The sequence below is a fragment of the Kogia breviceps genome, chromosome 14, assembly GCF_026419965.1.
Source record: "Kogia breviceps isolate mKogBre1 chromosome 14, mKogBre1 haplotype 1, whole genome shotgun sequence".
NCBI classification, from domain to species: domain Eukaryota; kingdom Metazoa; phylum Chordata; class Mammalia; order Artiodactyla; family Physeteridae; genus Kogia; species Kogia breviceps.
In genome coordinates, this window is record NC_081323.1 from 82,350,692 (window position 1) to 82,370,964 (window position 20,273).

At 47.5% G+C, this 20,273-nt stretch overlaps 1 protein-coding gene across 6 annotated transcripts; it reads right to left on the reverse strand.

The window, feature by feature from the left end:
* Window positions 1-14,598: 14,598 nt before the first annotated feature.
* CCL24 (C-C motif chemokine ligand 24) lies at window positions 14,599-19,875 on the reverse strand. 6 transcript variants are annotated; one of them, XM_059037280.2, is made up of 6 exons: window positions 19,548-19,630; window positions 19,155-19,226; window positions 18,743-18,818; window positions 18,385-18,502; window positions 17,067-17,303; window positions 14,599-15,136 (listed from the first exon to the last, which is right to left on the reverse strand). In XM_059037280.2, exons 2-5 carry the CDS (start codon window positions 19,224-19,226, stop codon window positions 17,135-17,137), a joined length of 435 nt encoding a protein of 144 aa, XP_058893263.2. In that variant the 5' UTR covers window positions 19,548-19,630; the 3' UTR covers window positions 14,599-15,136; window positions 17,067-17,134. The 6 variants fall into 6 exon arrangements, with proteins under 6 accessions (XP_058893263.2, XP_066868394.1, XP_066868391.1 ...); XM_067012293.1 differs by lacking the exon at window positions 14,599-15,136 and adding an exon at window positions 19,714-19,875 and having other exon boundaries at window positions 16,177-17,303; XM_067012290.1 differs by lacking the exon at window positions 14,599-15,136 and adding an exon at window positions 19,736-19,869 and having other exon boundaries at window positions 16,177-17,303.
* Between the last annotated feature and the right edge of the window lie 398 nt (window positions 19,876-20,273).

The following is a 20,273-nucleotide window of genomic DNA, read 5'->3' on the forward strand; positions in this document are numbered from 1 at the left end:
GTTTTGACCACTCTGAGTGAAGGGGAACTCACCACTAAACTCCTCAACCTAACACAGCTCTCCCTGTGACAAAGTCCTTTTCAGTTCTTTTTACAATTTGGCTGAAATCTTTACTTCTTTGGTTTCTACCTTTTGACCCAGTTCTGTACAAAAATGCCTCATTTCTCCTCTTCATTTGGAAGATGAGGAAATTGAGGTTTCTGCAGATTTGAGGGACATTGCTTTCGTTTGGGTTCCCCTAAAGCAGACCCTGAGCTAAGGATTCCATTGCAAGTAATTCACGAGGGAGGTGATTCCGGAAGACACCAGTCAAGGAGGGGGGAAGCGAGATGGGGAAGGGAGGGTGCCAATGTGGGGCAGGTGGTCAGCAGGTTACGGCCACAGGCAGCTGAAGCTCGGTTCTACTGGGGGATTCTGGGAGCGGGTGCAGAATAAGCCTGAGTTGGCCCAACTGTGGGGTGAGGAAGTGGGGATGTTCTCTACATGTCTTTGGTTAAGGGCTCTGTCCCACACTCCGTGATCAGAGAAAATGCCCTCTGGCAGAGTTGCAGGTGTCCCCAGTGAGGAGTCTTTGGCTCACAGATGTTGAATGGTGAGGGGGTATAGGCGGGGCCCCAATGGCACCTGCTATGACCATTACAGTGTTTGCCCCCTGAATGTCCTCTTCTCTACACTAAACTCCCCTATGCCTTCAATTTGCCCCACACCATCCTATGTGAAGGTCACCTTCACACACCAGTTTCTATTTTAATGAACAGCTACTGTGTGCTGGGGACCCAAATATGTCATAAATGGAACACAATAAACACTAACCATAAGGGGTTGATAAATCATTGATAAATTGGACAGTATTCAAATTTGGAACTTTTATTCATTATAAGACACCAATAAGAGAGTGAAAAAGCAATCTGCAAGGGGGGAGATTTTTGCAATACATCTGTACTATGTTGAACAGTATCCCCCTCAAAATTCACGTCAACCCAGAACTTCAGAATGTGACCTTATTTGGAAAATAGGGTCTTTGCAGTTGTAATTAGTTAAGAGGTGATCATGTTGGATTAGAGTGGGCTCTTGTGATATTGTTTTCTCTTTTTTATTGGAGTATAATTGCTTTACAATGTTGTGTTAGTTTCTGCTGTGCAATGAAGTGAATCAGCTATATGTATACCTATATCCCCTCCCTCTTGGACCCCCCTCCCATCCCACCCCCTATCCCACCCCCCATCCCACTCCTCTAGGTCATCACAGAGCACTGAGCTGAGCTTCCTGTGCTTTATAGCAGGTTCCCACTAGCTATCTATTTTACACATGGTAGTGTATATATGTCAATCCTAATGTCCCAATTCGTCCCACCCTCCCCTTCCCCCCCTGTGTCCACATGTACGTTCACTACATCTGCATCTCCATTCCTGCCCTGGAAGTAGGTTAATCTGTACCATTTTTCTAGATTCAACATATACGCATTAATATACGGTATTTGGTTTTCTCTTTCTGGTTTACATCACTCTGTATGACAGACTCTAGGTGCATCCACATCTCTACAAATGACCCAATTTCTTTCCTTTTTATGGCTCAGTAATACTCCAGTGTATATATGTACCACATCTTCTTTATCCATTCATCTGTTGTGGGACATTTTGGTTGTTTTCATGTCCTGGCTATTGTAAATAGTGCTGCAATGAACATTGGGGTACATGTGTCCTCTTGAATTATGATTTTCTCAGGGTATATGCCCAGTAGTGGGATTGCTGGGTCTTATGGTAGTTCTATTTTTAGTTTTTTGAGGAACCTCCATACTGTTCTCCACAGTGTCTGTATCAATTTACATTCCCACCAACAGTGCGAAAGGGTTCCCCTTTCTCCACACCCTGTCCAGCTTTTATTGTTTGAAGATTTTTTGATAATGGCCATTCTGACCAGTGTGACATGATTCTTGTGGTATTATGATTTATAATAATAAATAAATATTTGATTTACATCCCCTGGCACACAGCTCCTAAAACCCTTGTAATTTTCTAAACAATAAGAGGAATGGGAGCATCTTTTGATTTGATATTGGGTCTTTTGTCCTCAGTTCTTGAAGTAGCTCCAGAGCAAAAAGGTGAAAGGAGTGTCATTATTCACAACAAGCCCCTTTCAACCACACCTGAGTTTATGTTAATGATGTGATTTTGGAAAACCCCTAGATAACCACAGGATGGGGGCTAAGAAATGAACGCAACATATTATCTGTAAAAGGACGAGAATTCAGAATATATAAGGAACACTATAAATCAACAAGGAAAAGACGGACAACCTAATAGAAAAAAAGTGACCAAAACGCAAACATTTTATGGAAGAGGAAACCCCAATGATAAAGGGAAAGGGGCTTGATTGTATGAGTCATCAGAGAAGCTCAAACTTAAACTGTAATGTGATATTACTTACACACCCACCAGAATGACTAAAATGAAAAAGATGGAAAATACTAAATGGCGACGAGAATATGGCACTCAGGAAACTCACATACTGCCGGCGGGAGTGGGAAACTCTTGGCAGTAGTTACTAAAACTGAACATACACATATTCTACAATCTAGCAATTCTACTTCTAGGTGTATACCCATCAGAAAAGTGTACATACGTGCACCAAAAGACATTGTTTGTGGGGCTTCCCTGGTGGCGCAGTGGTTGAGAGTCCGCCTGCCAATGCAGGGGACGCGGGTTCGTGCCCCGGTCCGGGAAGATCCCACGTGCCGCGGAGCGGCTGGGCCCGTGAGCCATGGCCGCTGCGCCTGCGCGTCCGGAGCCTGTGCTCTGCAGCGGGAGAGGCCACAACAGTGAGAGGCCCGCGTACCACAAAAAAAAAAAAAAAAAAAAAAAAAAAAAAAAAAAAGACATTGTTTGTAATAGCCTCAAGCTGGAAACTACCCGATCCGTCAACATAGAATGGCAAATAAATTGTGGTTTATTGATGTAATACAATACCATAGAACAATGAGAGTGAACTGCAATTACACATAACTGTGTGGATATATCTCATGACCTAATGCTGAGGAAAAGAAGCCAGACATGAAAGAAAAATATTGTAGGGTTCCATGTATATAAAGTACCAAATAAGCAAAACTAACTTATAATGATGGAAGTCAGAATAGGGTTACCCCTTGGGCATAGTGACTAAAAAAAAGGAACGTCCGAGGGGAAGCTCTAGGGGGCTGGTACTCTCTGTTCCCTGATCTGGGTGCTAGTGGACCCTTTTATCCTTGTGAAAATTCATTGAGCTGTACCCTTAGGATTCGTATATTATATTTCAATAAATTAGTGAAGGGAAAGGAAATGATACTGCAAATAAAGCAAATCACCATGCAATGAAGAAAATGTTTTATCAGAGTCCTGACCTTCTCATTTCCTTTCCTTCCTCCTCCTTCTTTTGTATTCAGAATGTTTCTAATTTCAAAGAAAAGTGCTGGCTGGCTGTCACATCAGTCTGCATCTTGTTTGCATTGTTTCTGCTTTCTTTTTTCTTTTTTTTTTTTTTTTTTTCTCGGTATGCGGGCCTCTCACTGTTGTGGCCTCTCCCGTTGAAGAGCACAGGCTCCGGATGCGCAGGCTCAGCAGCCATGGCTCACGGGCCCAGCCGCTCCGCGGCATGTGGGATCTTCCCAGACCGGGGCACGAAACCGTGTCGCCTGCATAGGCAGGCGGACTCTCAACCACTGCGCCACCAGGGAAGCCCTGTTTCTGTTTTCTTCTTCCAAACCCTGACTCTCCCCGACCTGGCAGAGTCCATGCCAAGAGTCATGGCTCAACTGCAACTTCTAGACTCCTGCTTGTCCTCTAGAGTTTGCCTTTGCTGCCATAGTCCCTGGATCTGGGGCACCGCAGGAGTCCAAGTTAAGACCTCTTCTTAGCTTAAATATTATATCTGCAAAAACCCCTATTTCCAGATAAGGTCACATTCTGATGTTCTGAGTGGATGTGGATTGGGGGCGGGGGTATGATTCAACCTAGTACAGATGTATTGCAAAAATCTTTTGTGGGCCTGCAGATTGCTTTTTCACTCTCTTATTGGTGTGAAGGACGGCGTGCTGCTTATTCTCCAATTGCGTGCACTCACGCGCCCGCACCCGCACACACTCTGCCCCTGCAAATGCATGATGCTCTACCCTCCTCTGCCCCTCTCAGCGCTTGGGGTTGACCTCCATGGACTGCGTCTTCAAGCTTCCTGGCCCTCTGACTGCCTCCTGGGTCCTGCTCATCCTGCTCTCTCCCTGCCTGGCCATGGCCTTGGCAGTGACCTGTGTCTCTCCATGGATTGAATTGAAACATGCAGGACCCTGTTGATCAGCAGCGAACCTTTGGGGCTGACTACATGCCAGGTACTGTCCTACAGGGCTTCACCCAGTGAGCTCCTAACACAGCCCTATAGGGCAGATCTGTTACTACGTAGTCTCTCCTTACAGGCAAGGAAACTGCGGCACACCTGTAAGTGGTGACACCACAATGTGAATGCAGGTAGTCTGGCTCCAAAACTCATGCTCTTCACCTCCAGGCTTAGGGGTGGATCTGGGTTTGGTGGAAACTAACGCTTATACAATTTGGTGACCCTCTTCTTTTAAAGAAGACATAATGCTACCAAATGAGGTGCAGGGCTCTTGAAGGGACCCTGCAAGTGAGGGGCCCAAGGTCAAAGCTGCAGAACCTCGTGGTGAATCCCCTCTGACTGCATTCTACTGCCTCCTGTACAGAGCATGGGTCGAGCATTTTCCTCTTTATCCTAAACGCTATGGGGAGATATTAAGGAGTTTAAAGCAGGGGATAAGGTTAGAGGAGGGATTTATAAAGATTCCCCTGGCTGTTGTATGGAGGATGCACTAGAGAGGGACAAGGGGGAACGTGGAAAACTAGTGAGAAGCCTCCTTGTTTGTCTTCACAAACCTTCGGCACAGAGTCTGGAACCCATTTATTGCACAAACGTTTTGTTGAGTTCTTACCGGGGGCCCAGGCGCTGTCAAAGGCTCTGGAGGTGCATGGTGGGCAAGACACCAGCCCCGTCCTTACCAAAGCTGAGTAAATGGACGCGAACCCCCCACCTGCTGTCGCAGTGGGACCTCGATCAGGGAGGGGGAGAGGCCAGAAGGAGGCACAGTGTGTTAGGAGGCCTTCCCCAGGGCTGAGAAGCTCCCCCAGGAGGGAGGCAGTGTCCTAGTTTGCGTCTAACAGAAGCAGGATGGAATCAAGAAAAGAAAACATGTTTCCAGGAATTGGAAAAAGACAAACCTTTTTTGTTTTGTTACCAGCTACTCCATCTATCTTCATGGCAGTTCTGTGAGGGAGGTTTTCTTATCCTTCCTTTTCATCCAAAGAAACTGAGGTTCAGAGAGGGGAAGTGATTTGTTCAAGGTCACACAGCTAGCAGGTGGCAGAGCCAAGGTTCAAAGCCAGGTCTGTCTTATGCCTGTGCCTTGTGCCTCTGAGTGTCTTAGGGTCCTGTCCCCTGGGCCCCTACCCTGAGAAAGGGCCTTAAGGTTAACTTGCTTCAGGCTCTGTCCTAGAGCCAAATGACTCCGCTATTAAGCAGGACATCAAAGCAAAGGGCTAATAAGCACTGGATAGATAAGGTGCAGGTGCACCTGTCAGACTGCGAGGGCTGGCAAACTTTCAATGAGCCAATACAGAATGGAAAGTGCAATCAGTCCCAAGATTCAGAACATAAACAACATAAAAACGAACCCCTGGTCGCGTGGGATTCGTGCAGCTCTTCCCAATTCTGAGGTCCGAGAGAAGTTTCTCCAGGTGACTCTTGGAAAGAGGTCACTGGGTGATATCTCGATAGGGCCATACCCACAGCATCCTGACAAGAAGTGCTTGTTCTATAGGGCTTATCATGATTCTGAATTTAGAGAGCCAGGAGAAGAATGGTGAGATTTCCAGGGGAAGCCAGTCACAAGGTATTTTTTCTCTAGAATCAGGAAATGTAGAGGCCAAAAAAAGCTTTTTTGAAAGTGGTTATTCCCCTTGGCAAAGTGGAAGCAGCAACATAGCACAGGGAGATCAGCTCGGTGCTTTGCAACGACCTAGGAGGGTGGGATAGGGAGGATGGGAGGGAGGCTCAAGAGGGAGGGGATATGGGGATATATGTATACATATGGCTGATTCACTTTGTTGTACAACCGAAACTAACACAGCATTGTGAAGCAATTATACACCAATAAAGATGTATTTTTTTAAAAAAAAGAAGCAGCAAGAGTAGAAACAGGATTGGTCAGGAGTCGAGGTGGGGAGGGTGTCTAGGGTCATTTCACAGTCCCATTTTCCTCCAAGTCTTGCCTGTGTCTTGGGTGGAATGCTGGGTTGAAAGACCCAGGCACACAGCTTTAGGAGAGCAAATGCTGCATATATTCTGAAGGGATTTCCTGGAAACTGATAAGCTTGTAATTCTGGGAATTTAGATAACTACCTTTTTATTCTTTGGCCACTCAGCTTGCAGGATCTTAATTCCCTGACCAGGGATTGAACCTGGGCCCCTGGCGGTGGAAGTGCAGGGTCCTAAGCACTGGCTGGCCAGGGAATTCCCAGCTAACTGCCTTTTAACAAGGCCTTGGAGAAACAAGGCCATGGAATTCTTTGGAACAAATAGCTTTGCAAGAGTTGAGACTTAGATCTGCAATGAGTCCAGAAGTTCTGACAGCAAAACATCTTCCTCTGCCAAACACGCCTCTTGCCAGTAACCTCTCCCAGCACATCTGTTTCCAAGAAAGAAGTGGGAAAGGGGAAGGAGAGAGAGGCTGCCTCTCTGAGGGAACCAATCACTGGGGGGACAGCTGTGCAGCGACTCACCTCGTCACATAGTTGTCCTCTCAATAGGTGGGTGGAGCCTTGCTGAACCCCGTAGGAAGGCTGGCTGGTGGGCGAGAGGAGAAAAACCCAGGGAGGACGAGAAGAAAGAGAAGTGGGAGAGGAGGAGAAGGGAGGAGATGAGGCTCTGAAAAGTTCGAAGGCTTTGAGCAAGTATAAGACTTTATGATGTGGATTTGGAAGGATTAACATTGTTAAAATGACCATACTACCCTTGGCAATCTATAGATTCAATGCAATCCCTATCAAAATACCAAGGGCGTTTTTCACAAAACTAGAACAAATAGTTTTAAAATTTGTATGGAAACACAAAAGACCCCGAATAGCCAAAACAATCTTGAGAAAGAACAGAGCTGGAGGGATCACACTCCCTGACTTCAGACTATATTGAAACCGTGCATCTCAGATTGGGACTTGAACCCATGTGCCTGGACTTGAACCCAGACAAAACCCAGATTGGGAATTGAACCCACGGTCTTTTAACTGAGATCACACACTTGGTCTCAGGACTTAATGAAGCTCAGGTTCTTGATGTCTCATCACAGAAAGAATTCAGTGAGAGACAAAGTGATAGGTAAGAAGTGGATTTATTTAGAGAGAAACACACTCCACAGACAGAGTGTGGGCCATCTCAGAAGGTGAGAAAAGCACCAGGGTATGGGGTTGTCAGTTTTTATAGCAGTGGGTAATTTCATAGGCTAATGAGTAGGAGGAGCATTCCAGCTATTTTAGGAAGGGGCGGGGATTTCCAGGCGTTGGGCCACTGCCCACATTTTGATCTTTATGGTTGGTCTTGGAACTGTCATGGCGCCTGTGGGCATGTCATTTAGCATGCTGAAGTGCTACCATGAGGCTCAAAGTCTAGTGGAAGTCGACTCATCTGCCATCTTGGACCTATTTGGTTCTAATCAGTTTATGTTATGTCCTCAGGCTATGTCATTCTTTTAAAGGTTGTGTCCTGCCCCCTTCCCTCCTGTTTCATTACTACAAAGTGACAGCAATCAAAACAGTATGTTTCTGGCATAAACACAGGCACATAAATCAACAGAACAGAATAGACAGCCCACATACTTATGCTTAATTAGTCTATGACAAAGGAGGCAAGAATATATAATGGAGCAAAAACAGTCTCTTCAATAAGTAGTGCTGGGAAAACTGGAGAGCTACATGTAAAAGAATAAAATTACAACATTCTCTAATACCGTATACAAAAGTAAACTAAAAATGGGTTAAAGACCTAAATGTAAGACCAGAAACCATAAAACTCCTAGAAGAAAACATAAATGGAACACTCTTTGACATCATAGCAATATTTTTCTGGATCTGTCTCCTAAAACAAAGGAAATAAAAGCAAAATAAACAAATGGGACCTAATTAAACTTAAAAGCTTTTGCACAGCAAAGGAAACCATCAACAAATTGAAAAGACAACTTACTGAATGGAAGAAAAGATTTGCAAATGATATGACCAATAAGGGGTTAATATCCAAAAATACATAAGCAGCGCATACAATTCAACATCAAAAAAACACCCAAGACCTGAACAGACATTTTTCCAAAGAAGACATACAGGTGGCCAACAGGCACATGAAAAAATGCTCAACACTGTTAATCATCAGAGAAATGCAAATTAAAACCACACTGAGATATCACCTCACACTTGTCGGAATGGCTGTCATCAAAAAGAACACAAATAGGGCTTCCCTGGTGGCGCAGTGGTTGAGAGTCCGCCTGCCGATGCAGGGGACACGGGTTCGTGCCCCGGTCCGGGAAGATCCCACGTGCCGCGGAGCGGCTGGGCCCTTGAGCCATGGCCGCTGAGCCTGCGCGTCTGGAGCTCCGCAACGGGAGAGGCCACAACAGTGAGAGGCCCGCGTACCGGAGGAAAAAAAAAAAGAACACAAATAACAAATGTTGGTGAGGATGTGGAGAAAAGGGAACCCTTGTACACTGTTGATAGGAATTTAAATTGGTGCAGCCACTGCAGAAAACAGTATGGAGGTCTCTCAAAAAACTAAAAATAGAACAACCATATAACCCAGCAATTCCACTCCTGGGTATAGAGCCAAAAAAAAAAAAAAAAAAAAAAAGAAAACACTAATTTGAAAAGATACATGCACACCAATGTTCATGGCAGCACTATTTACAATAGCCAAGATATGGAAGCAACCTAAGTGTCCATCAACAGATGAATGGAAAAAGAAGATGTGATATATATATATATGTATATATATACATACACACACAATGTAATATATATACACACACACACAATGGAATGGAATACTAAGCCATAAAAAGAATGAAATTTTGCCATTTACAACAACATGGAAGGACTTGGGGGTATTATATTAAGTGAAATAAGTCAGATAGAGAAAGACAATTACTGTATGATATCACTTATATGTGGAATCTAAAAATAAACTAGTGAATATAACGAAAGAGAAACAGACTCAGATTTAGAGAGCAAACTAGTGGTTACCAGTGGGGAGAGGGACGGGGAAAGGTGCAATATAGGGGTAAGGAATTAAGAGTATACAGTACTGGGCTTCCCTGGTGGCGCGGTAGTTGAGAATCCGCCTGCCGATGCAGGGGACACGGGTTCGTGCCATGGCCGCTGAGCCTACGCGTCCGGAGCCTGTGCTCCGCAACGGGAGAGGCCACAGCAGCGAGAGGCCCGCGTACCACACACACAAAAAAAAGAGTAACACACTACTATGCATAACAAAAATAAGCTGCAAAGATATATTTTACAACACAGGGAATATGGCCAACATTTTATACTAACTATAAATGGAGTATAACCTTTAAAACTTGTGAATTTCTATATTGTACACCTGTAACATATAATATTGTACATCAACTATACTTCAATAAAAAATTAAAAATAAATTTAAAATAAAACAAACTGGTGAATATAACGAAAAAGAAGCAGATTCACAGATATAGAGAACAAACTAGTGATTACTAGTGGGGCGAGGGAAGGGGGAGGGGAAATATAGGGCGAGGGGATTAAGGGGTACAAAGTACTATGTGTAAAATAAATAAGCTACAAAGACATACTGTACAAGACAGGGAATGTAGCCAACATTTTTAAATAACTATAAATGGAATATAACCTTTAAAAAGTGAATCACTATGTTGTACACTTGAAACATATAATATTGTACATAAACTATACCTCAATTTTTACAAAAAAATTTTTTGGTGACCCCAACATTATTTTGCCACTCCAGCTGCCACCTGGAAAGAGAGGTGGCTGAGACCAGACTCTGCTCATCAGCTGCCCCTGCCCCCAAGCAGGGGTCCTGAGTCACTTAACCCAGCTCAGCACTTCTCAGCTGGTCCTCCGGTGCCAGATGGACTACTTTTTTTTTTAATTGCGATATAATTGACGTATAACGTATTCGTTTTAGGGGTACGACACAATAATTTGATATATGTATACACTGTGAAATGATTGCCACAGTAAGTTAACATCCATCACCACATAGTTACAATTTTTTTTTCTGGTGAGCAGAACTTTTTTTTTTTTTTTTTTTTTGCGGTATGCGGGCCTCTCACTGTCGTGGCCTCTCCCGTTGCAGAGCACAGGCTCCGGACGAGCAGGCTCAGCGGCCACGGCTCACGGGCCCAGCCGCTCCGTGGCACGTGGGATCCTCCCGGACCGGGGCACGAACCCACGTCCCCTGCATCGGCAGGCGGACTCTCAACCACTGCGCCACCAGGGAAGCCCTGAGCAGAACTTTTAAGATCTACTGTCTTAGCAACTTTCAAATATACAATACAGTATTGTTAACTACAGTCACCATGCTGTATGTTGTATCTCCAGGGCTTATTCATCTTATGACTGGAAATGTGTACCTTTGACCCCCTTCACCCATTTTGCCCAACCCCTAGCCCCCGCCTCTGGCAACCACCAATGTCTTCTCTGTATCTATGAGTCTGGGATTTTTTGTTTTATTGTGTTTTAGATTCCACATAGAAATGAGATCAGATGGCATTTGTCTTTCTCTGTCTATCTTATTTCACTCAGCACAATGCCCTCAAGGTCCACCCATGTTGTCGCAAATGGCAAGGTTTCATTCTTTTTTATGGCTGAGTAACATTCCACTGCGCGTATGTATGTATGTATGTATGTATGTATGTATGTGTGTGTGTGTGTGTATTTTTTTTCTTTATCCATTCATCCTCCAGTGGACACTTAGGCTGCTTCCATGTCTTGGCTGTTTTAAATAACACTGCAATGAACGTCGGGGTGCAGATATCTTTTCAAGTAAGTGTTTTCATTTCCTTCTGATAAATACCCAGAAGTGGAATTGCTGGATCGTATGGCAGTTCTGTTTCTACGTTTTTGAGAAAGCTCCATGACAGTTTTCGATAGAGGCTGCGCCAACTGGGGCAACTTCTTCAAGAATGCAGATTTCTGGGCCCCATCCCAGCAGAGCCATCACGTATGGGGCGGGCCCCAGGAATCTGCATTTTAAGTCAGATTCTGATTCTAAAGCCACGCTAGGGTTGAGAACTGCTGTTCCGTGGGTCTCCTTTGTTCCTCCTCCCACCCCTTGGACTCAAGGGCTCACCTGTGCTCGCTTCCTCTTCCACCCTTGGATTATGATTGTACTTTTTGATATACCAGCCGTGGGCTATAGCAGAGCTTAATTAACTCAGTTTCAGTGAGTCATAGGACGGGTTTTGTCTGTGTGGAGCACGCTCTCAAACACAGACCGCCTTTGGCTTAACGTGGCCACAAACTAAGCCCGGTCCCTCCCTGACCACAGCGGCTTCCGGCACCCCTCCATCTCCAGAATACATCAAGGTAGCTTGAGAAAGACTGTGGGTGACTCAGTGCATTGTTATTGCGCTGGTGGTCCACCCAGAACCAGGGCAGGAGATGTCACCTCCCCACACACAGACTGGCCATCCACGGCCAAGGCTCGCATCCCAAAGCAAGATCAGGCCAAGGCAGGCCAGGACTCCTGGTGGACAGTTCAGGTGCCCCACGATCAGCACTCCGATCAGCGCCTCCTTTCTCCAGAGGCATTTAATGGCCACCAGAGAAATGAGACAGGAGGAAGTAGGGGGCACAGAGCCACTGGAGTGGCCACAGAAGCATTAGCTGGGTGCCCTGGCCACAGCAAGACCAGCTTCAGCTTCTCTGCCTCCTGCCTAAACTTGAGCCTGCCCACAGCCTTTACTATGTGCCAGGCATTCAGCTAAATGCTTCCCATGCATTAATTGCCTGTTTAATGCTCACAGCTGACCCATGAAATAGGTACTTCCATTATGCTCATTTTACAGATGTGGAAACTGAGGCCTGAGAGCTCAATTAGCTCCCTCCAGTACCACACAGCCAGAAACTGAGGCGGCTGGGATCAAATCCAGGTTCATCTGACTTCCCAGACCAAGTCATTTCTCCTTTATTTATTGATTTATTTGTCATCTAAACTAATTGACTTGGTTTGTATTCTCCCAAATACAAACCCTGGGACAAGGGTTTGGGAGTAGGTAGTTTATTCAGCAGAGGCAGAGACACCGGTGAGAAGAGCAGGCAGCCAGAAGCGTGTGTTGTCAAGCCAGTGACTGATTGGGAAACAGGGCAACAATTGGCAGAGAGCAGAGAACACACTCCCTGGAGCTATTCTGACCGGGGAGTTAGGGACCTGGGATGGTGGTTAGACACCCACTTTAATTAGCCGTTGGTTGAGGGCCTCCAGGGGGGCTGTTCATTCCCTGGCACTTCTGTCCTGATCCAGCAGAGCAGCCTTCGGGGCAAAGCACCCAGGCACAGAGACGCAGATCCTCCTGGCTGTTGGAAGAAGTCAGGAGCATGATGAAAGATACAGTCCGAGGGAAAGGCGCACGGGCAACACGTCGACAGCTTCTGTACACTAGTTTTTAGTACAAAAGGGATAAATGCACATAGCAAGAAGTTTAAACACCCCAGAAAAGTACTGATAAAGATGTCTCCTCTCTCCCTGACTCCCAGTCTCACTTGCCTAAGGCAACCACCTGTCACCTACAAATTGGCACTTGCCCTCTACCTCTACAAGGATCAAATTATGAGCTGCTGCAGCTGCTGACCATTGACACCCCCCTGAAAGGAGTTCAGGGTGGAGATCAGGAATGAGGCCCTCTGTGCTCTGGGAAAAACTGGCAGAACATGTCTTTAGATAGTTAGATATTTTCAGGAGAAAACTTTATGAGCCCAACTCTTGCATCTCCTCCTCTTTAGAAAAGCACTAAAATCCTTCATGGTGACATCTGCTCCTCGTGACTAGCAGCACCTTCTGCAAAAAATATGTGCTTGATTGCAGGTACTCCCCCTTCACCAAAATCACATGTATACTCATCTCCCTCCCCCACCTCTCTGGAGCAGTTTCTCAGAGCTATCTGAAATGCTGTCTCCTGGACTATAGTCCTCATTTTGCCCCTCATTAAGTATGTAAAACGTAACTCACAACTCTCACATTGTGCATTTTTTTCAGTCAACACAACTTTGATAGTTTGCATCCATCAAGTTGCTAAGCATACGTGTATCTTTTTTTTTTTTGCATGAATAGGATCATACAGTGCATGTCCTTGTGCACCTTGGTTTTTTTCACTTAAAAAAATATTTTGCGGGCTTCCCTGGTGGCGCAGTGGTTGAGAGTCCGCCTGCCGATGCAGGGGACACGGGTTCGTGCCCCGGTCCGGGAAGATCCCACGTGCCGCGGAGCGGCTGGGCCCGTGAGCCATGGCTGCTGAGCCTGCGCGTCCGGAACCTGCTCCGCAACGGGAGGGGAGGCCCGCCTAGCACAAAAAAAAAAAAAAAAAAAAAAAAATCTTTGCTAAGTCCCCTATGAATTGGCAATTAGATTGTTGCTAGTTTTCTATAACCACAAATAGTGCTGCCTCCTCCTTGTACATGAACCTCTGTGCACATGTGTAGGACATATTTCTGGAGGTGGAATTGCTGGGTCAATGGCATGTGTGTGTATGTATGTATTTATTTATTTATTTTTGCAGCACGCGGGCCTCTCACTGCCGTGGCCTCTCCCGTTGCGGAGCACAGGCTCCGGACGCGCAGGCGCAGCGGCCATGGCTCACGGGCCCAGCCGCTCCGCGGCCTGTGGGATCCTCCCGGACCGGGGCACGAACCCGCGTCTCCTGCATCGGCAGGCGGACTCTCAACCACTGCACCACCAAGTAAGCCCTGCATGTATTTATTTATTTTGGCTGCGTTGAGTCATCGTTGCTGTGCGCGGACTTTTGTCTAGTTGTAGCGAGCGGCGTGGGGGCGGGGGCTACTCTTGTGGTGTGCAGGCTTCTCACTGCAGTGGCTTCTCTTATTGCGGAGCGCGGCTGCCGCGCGGGCTTCAGTAGTAGTGGTGTGCGGGCTTCAGTAGTTGTGGCTCGTGGGCTCTAGAGCACAGGCTCAGTAGCTGTGGCACACGGGCTTAGTTGCTCCGTGGCATGTGGGATCTTCCCGGACCAGGGCTCGAACCCGTGTCCCCTGCATTGGCAGGCGGATTCTTAACCACTGCGCCACCAGGGAAGTCCCGGTATGTGTGTCTAGCATTTTAACATATGCTACCAGACGGTCCTCCAAAGAGGCTGGCCCAGGTGACACACCTGCCAGCAGAAGGACAGGGTTCCAGCTTTGCACACTCTTGGAGGCTCTCTCCTCCTCACCACTGCCTGCTTCAATCCTTCCATGGCCCTGGCTGCAACTGTACCAGATTTTACAGCTTCCCTGATGAAATAAACGAGAACCAGCAGATGGGAATCAGCAAAGGTAGTTTATTCAGCGCTTGCCTAGCAAGGGAAATCAGACGCATCACCTGTGTTTGGCAGAGCTCACAGGCCTCCAGGGAGTGGGAGAGCTTCAGAGAGGACCAGAGGGAAAGCACAGGTATGTCTTGAATGGAGGCTGTTGGCCCGGGGAAGCTGGAGGCGGGATAACTAGAAGCAGACATTTTCTGTGATTGATTCGGGAGTATATTTGGCCTTCTCTGGTTGGTTCTGAGTTGGAGGAAGGGGACAATTAGGAAGCTGGCGGTCACTGACCAATCTCATGATTCTGGGTATTTTGCTGCAGAGGCTGTGCGTCAGAGTTCTGTTGTCACCTACAGTCTGACCAACGTCTGTTTGTAGTTCCATCTCTCACCTGAAGACACCAGCTCTCTTCCATCCTTAGAAAAACTCTCTTGTGGGAATTCCCTGGTGGTCTAGGGGTTAGGACTCTGTGCTTCCACTGCTTGGGAACTGGTCGGGGGTGAGGGTGGGGAACTAAGATCCCTCATAGCTGCACGGCACGGCCTAAAAAAAAAAAAAAAAAGGAAGCAAAGAGTTTTTTAAAAAGAAGAAGAAGAAGAAACACTATTCTTTAGAGAGTGAAAGCTCAATCACCGTTCAGAGCGGCCAGCTCTGGGCCAAGGATTTCTGCAGGCTCTCTTTCCCCATCAGAATGTCCTCTCTTGTTGTTTAAAGCTACCCTTGATTCTGCTTTGTATGGCGTTAAAAGAACCTTAATGGTCTGCTGCCAGGCCTTTCCTGTGCTCTGCAGACTCTTTGTACCTGAAGGCTTGTTTCGAACCGTGGAAGGTTGCCCTGCTCCCACCTGCAGGAAGACCGACGCTCCCCGCAGCTGACAATGACTAATGGAGGGGGTGTAATTCTGAGGGGTGGGTCTCACACCACTGCCCAGTGGCTGCAGCTCTAATTCCCCTCTGCTTGATAACACACTCTTATTGGCAGCTTTCCTTCCCTTGTATTACCTCCCCATTTTCCTGGTGTTGTTTCCTGTACCTCCCAAATATAATATCTGAACCCAAAGCTTTGTTTTCAGGGACTGCTTCTGCGGAAAACCCAAACAAAATCGAAAGGTTTCCTTATCCCCATTTTACAGATGAGGGAAACTGAGTCTCAGAGAGGTTAAGTAACATATTTCAAGGTCATGCAGCTTATCAGTCAGGATTGGTATTAAACCCACACTGCTTTTGATTTGTGAGTATGCATGTGTTATCTTTCTCCCTAACCCTTTGAAGCCAGAAACCAACCACCTTTTATAATTTAATAGTCTTTTGATGCCTAAACAGCTCCTTGTACAATAATATGTTCTGTAAAAATTTTTTACAAATTTAATTGAATCCAGCTAGGCATGTATGTTTTTCAGGGTTCATAACAGGACTCCCAAGGGCAGGCCAAGACCACTCCTGGGATACCCTGTGCTCAGGCTGTCTTCATTCCCTCCCAGCCTCAGATGGGCAACTCAGGGTGATTTCTGGGGCACGCACTCCACTGTTGACACCCCAACCCTGCCGCCCAAGGGAGATGAGAACAGGCAAGACATGACCACCTTCGAAGGAGAAATCACATTTTACTTAGATTGTTATCTGAGAACAGCAAGTGTGTCCATCTACACTGGACAAATACATATAGTATAGAAAAAAAAAAAGGCTGGGATCCTCTCCCTCCTCAGCTCCCACCTCATCTTCCCCTCACCAAAATGTGGGGAAAGACCAGCCTTAAAGGCAGAGAGGGTCTTTGTCCCCAAAGTAGCGTGGAACACAGGGTGCCATGAAGCAAAACATCTCCTTAAACCCACATCTTCACAAAGGAATTCAGCTCCCCAGGCTGGCCCCTCATCCAGGTGCTCCAGGCCCATTTCATTACAAAAACCAATAAGTTCCTGAAAACCTTTATTAGTCGTATCCCATGAGAGGTGTGCAAGGAGGGCCAGGATCTGGCAGTGAACGCAGCAAAGAGCCCTGTGCTTTGGTTGGGCTTTTATTCACCTGGGAGGCTGCAAGTGGGACAGGCCAGGAGCATCCCCAGTGTAATGGAGAGCTATGGGTGTTGAGAGGTCACCCATCCCCAGACAGATAGGCAGATAGCCGGTAGGCCCCACTGCAAGACCAGAGGGCCCATAGAAGACGGCTGCAGGCTAAGGTACAAGCAGAGTCTGCCTGCAGGGTAGGACTCATGCGCTTGGGCTCTGATGGAACCCAGAAGTCAGAGAAGTGCCAGCTCCAGCTCAGGGGGAGGACAAAGGGCCACCATGGCCCTCCTTCTGGGACCTTCTCCCCCAGCTCAGGAAAGGCAAGAGGCCCGAGATGCTTGGAGCCCTCCTTCAGCCCCCAGGAGCAGGCCTCCCCCGCCTTGGCTTTTTTAATAGACTAGACACATCCCCTGAGAATGTTGCTAAGAAACAGGACCATCAGCCCTTTGCCTACCACCCCTGGCTCACCAGGCCCCAAGCAGCCTGTGAGGAGGCGAGACCCAGGCCCAAGCTCAGGGCTGGGGGCCGGCCAGGGCTTAGATGAAGGTGCTGTTGGCAGGGTGCCTCTGGACAGCGACTTTGGCACCCATCACTCTGGTGCTGGTGGAGGCTTTCTTCCGCTTGGTATCCAAGTTCTTCATGTACCTCTGGACCCACAGCAACTTGGGGTTGCCACAGAACCTCTGGCCCTTCCTGGTGGTGAAGCTGTGGGAAGAGTGACAGAGCACACGTGAGGTCTGGCAGGGGGTTTGGACCCCTTCACTTTCCGAGGAGGTTGTGTGGAAGCCCCGAGGACACGCTGCTGTCCCAGCCTCCTGGCAGGTTCCTGGCGCGATGTCTCCTCTCTGTGCGTCTGCATCCCTTTGTTTCAGTAACCTCATGTTCATGGTCAGTAACCTCCTTGTCATATGGGGGAGGCCCAGCCCTGCCTTTCGATAACACTGGGTCTGAAGAGAGACACACAATGTCTGCTCACGGGGACGAGAGAAGATGCACTGAAAACCCCGAAGAAAAAAGGCCTCCAGTTCACACAGTGTGCAAGGAAGCGTGCCCGATGAGAATGCCAGAGCTGCGAGGCAGCGGGGGGGATGCTGTTTTCCAAGCCGGCTCCGAGCAGTGGATGCCAGGCTGTGGAGCTGGGTCTGGAGCCAGTGGGGAAAATTACGGTTAATAATTAATTTTTTTTTTTCCTCAAAGATGCATACAAAATTAAGATTCAAAGTTTTAATTAATTTCCATACTGATAAGAATAATTCCATGAATTCTGTAAACCATTGCATAAATGCTATAGTGTAAAAAAATTTAAACAAGTATTAACAACTTTCAACAATTCACTACAAGTAAATGATTATGCATTATAAATACTACCTTGTGGGCTGAGGAAAGATCACATTTCTAGGGCATGCCACTGTTTACACAGTGAGGTCACATTTGCTGTCTTGTAACTCTGAAGTTATTTGGAGTCCTAAGTGACCTTGAATAGGTCACCTTTCTGAGCCTTAATTCCCTCCTGTAAAATGAGGATAATCAATCGTAGCTCAAAGAATGGCTGAGAGGGTTCGATAAGGGAATGTTTTATGCCCCGAATGGTGCCTCGTATATGTTTGGTGCTCAATAGGTATTATTGACTCTGAATCCTCTTCCTAATCTTATGGCTGAGGAAGCTGAGGCTCAGAGAGGTGAGGTGACTTCCCCAGGATCACACAGCAGGGCCCTCAGTGATCCTGAAGGCCCATGTCTCCCTGCCCCCCTCCTGCCAGGTGGCCGGGGAGTAGCAGTTACTTACATCACTCCTGCCTTGGGGCAGACACTGCTGTTGGACAGCTGGTAGTTTATCACTAGTCTCTCAGGAACTTTCTTGGAAATGAAGGATATGCAGCAGGAAGAGGGGATGATTATGGAGCCTAAAAGACAGGAGAGAGAAGAGCCAAGTTCTTTGCCAGCCTGCTCTAGACTCTGGGCTTCAGCATGGAGCCCGTCCCCTGCACTAAACACCTCCAGTCCAGCCACTGGGCTGCCCCCTTCTCAGCAGTCCCCTCCAGAGCCAGGCTGCTCGGTCCTCTGTCCTCTGCTGTGCCATTCCAGCCATGCCCTTGGGACGGCTGTCCTGCGTGAGAGACCCAGGGTGGGGTCAGAGATCTTACCTGCAGGGACAATGCAGTGGGTGCACAGGGCCATGAGCAGGAGGCTGGCTGCCATGGTCACGGGGGCTGCCATGTCCTGGAGAGCGGAGGAGGCAGCTCAGAGCTCAAAACCGGGGGCAGGAGGAGCGGGGCTGAGGCAAGGGGTGTGGTTCCCTGCGAGCACTCCAGCTACCCTCTGGCCTTTACCAGGGCAGCTAGGAGGAAACATGCGCTTATATAGCCTCCCCAGGGAGCCTTCCCCTCCCCTCCTTCAAAGTCCTAGAAGCCTCTGAGATCTGCAATAAGGAAGTCGTTGCTAGCTGAGTCAGGGGTTATCTTGTACCCTAAGAAAGGGCTGGGGAGGGGGAGGGCATTGCCGTGCTAGGGCGTAGTGCAGGCGCATTGGATACGCAGTCAGAAGGCTGATGGGGACCTTGGCTGTGCTGCTCATTTCCTGTGGCCCCCTGGGCAAGTCATTCACTTCGCCGAGCCTCAGTTTCTTCATCTGAAAATGAGTAAAGTTATCCTCTCTCCTTCCATTCATTCATTCATTCATTCACCAACTCTTATTAAGCATGTGCCATGTGCCAGGCTTCTACTGCAGAGGCAGATGTGAGATCAAGTGTGCAGAATCAACTATTACAGGTGCTGGCGGAGTGGGCATAGAGGAAAGCAGATGCCATCGTTGTTCATTACTATCTCCTCGGACCCCTCTCCCCTGCTCATGCGGCACCGGCTCTTGGTGACCTTGCATTCCCAGTCCCCAAGCTGGCGGAGCCACCTAGCCTGCAGGCTCTAGGAAAGTGGGAAGTGTCTGGAAACTTACATCCTTGGGGAAGCCCTTGACCAATGCCTGCTGGAGGGGTACAGACTCCAGGTCCAACGTGACATGGACTGTTTCTCGAGTTCCTGGAGAGGTGGAGCCAGTTTCCCTCTGTGAGGCAAGACTTGGCTGTCCCCTCCCCTTCAGGGTCTGCTTCCCCCTCCCGTACTGGTTTCCCCTGGAAGCTCTGCCTGATAAACGACGGGCCCACGAATCCTCGTCTGCGGGGGTCCAGCTCCTGCAGGTCCAGGAATACCCGAGGGATGGACAGCGTCGGCGAGGGGAGGTTAAATAAATCAACAACACTGTGTACGTGCTAGCATGGTCTCCTATTTTATTTTCTCACAGTCAGGTTTATATACCCTAAGTGATCTTAGAATGCACCTAATATTTCTAGATGTACTTTTAAGATAATTCCAAAGGTTCTCAAAACATCATTGTTTTTTCCCAGAGTAGGTTCAATCCGTACTAATAACAAAGCCAAGCTAATATGTCACAAGCTATTAAGAGGAACTACGGAGGAGGGAGTTTCCTGACCTTTCCTATGTGTCCTAGAGGTCTGCATGGACAGGTTTTAACAATGTACCCCTAAATCATCTACAATATTTTTCACAATTTAATCTATCACTGTGTTCCTCTGGACATGAAGCCTGTCTGAATAGACGAGTCAACAATTCCGATGTTGGCAGTTGACTCTGTATGATTAATTTATCCTTATACCAGAGCCAA

Bases quoted from the DNA above. Each gene is read 5' to 3' on its own strand.
- CCL24 (XM_067012289.1), bottom strand. From the start codon at position 19,226: ATGAAGAAACTGAGGCTCGGCGAAGTGAATGACTTGCCCAGGGGGCCA. The intron at 18,819-19,154 runs GTCCCCATCAGC...TCCGCTCTCCAG, and splicing joins AAATGAGCAGCACAGCCAAG to GACATGGCAGCCCCCGTGAC. The intron at 18,503-18,742 runs GTAAGATCTCTG...CCTGTCTTTTAG, and splicing joins CCACTGCATTGTCCCTGCAG to GCTCCATAATCATCCCCTCT.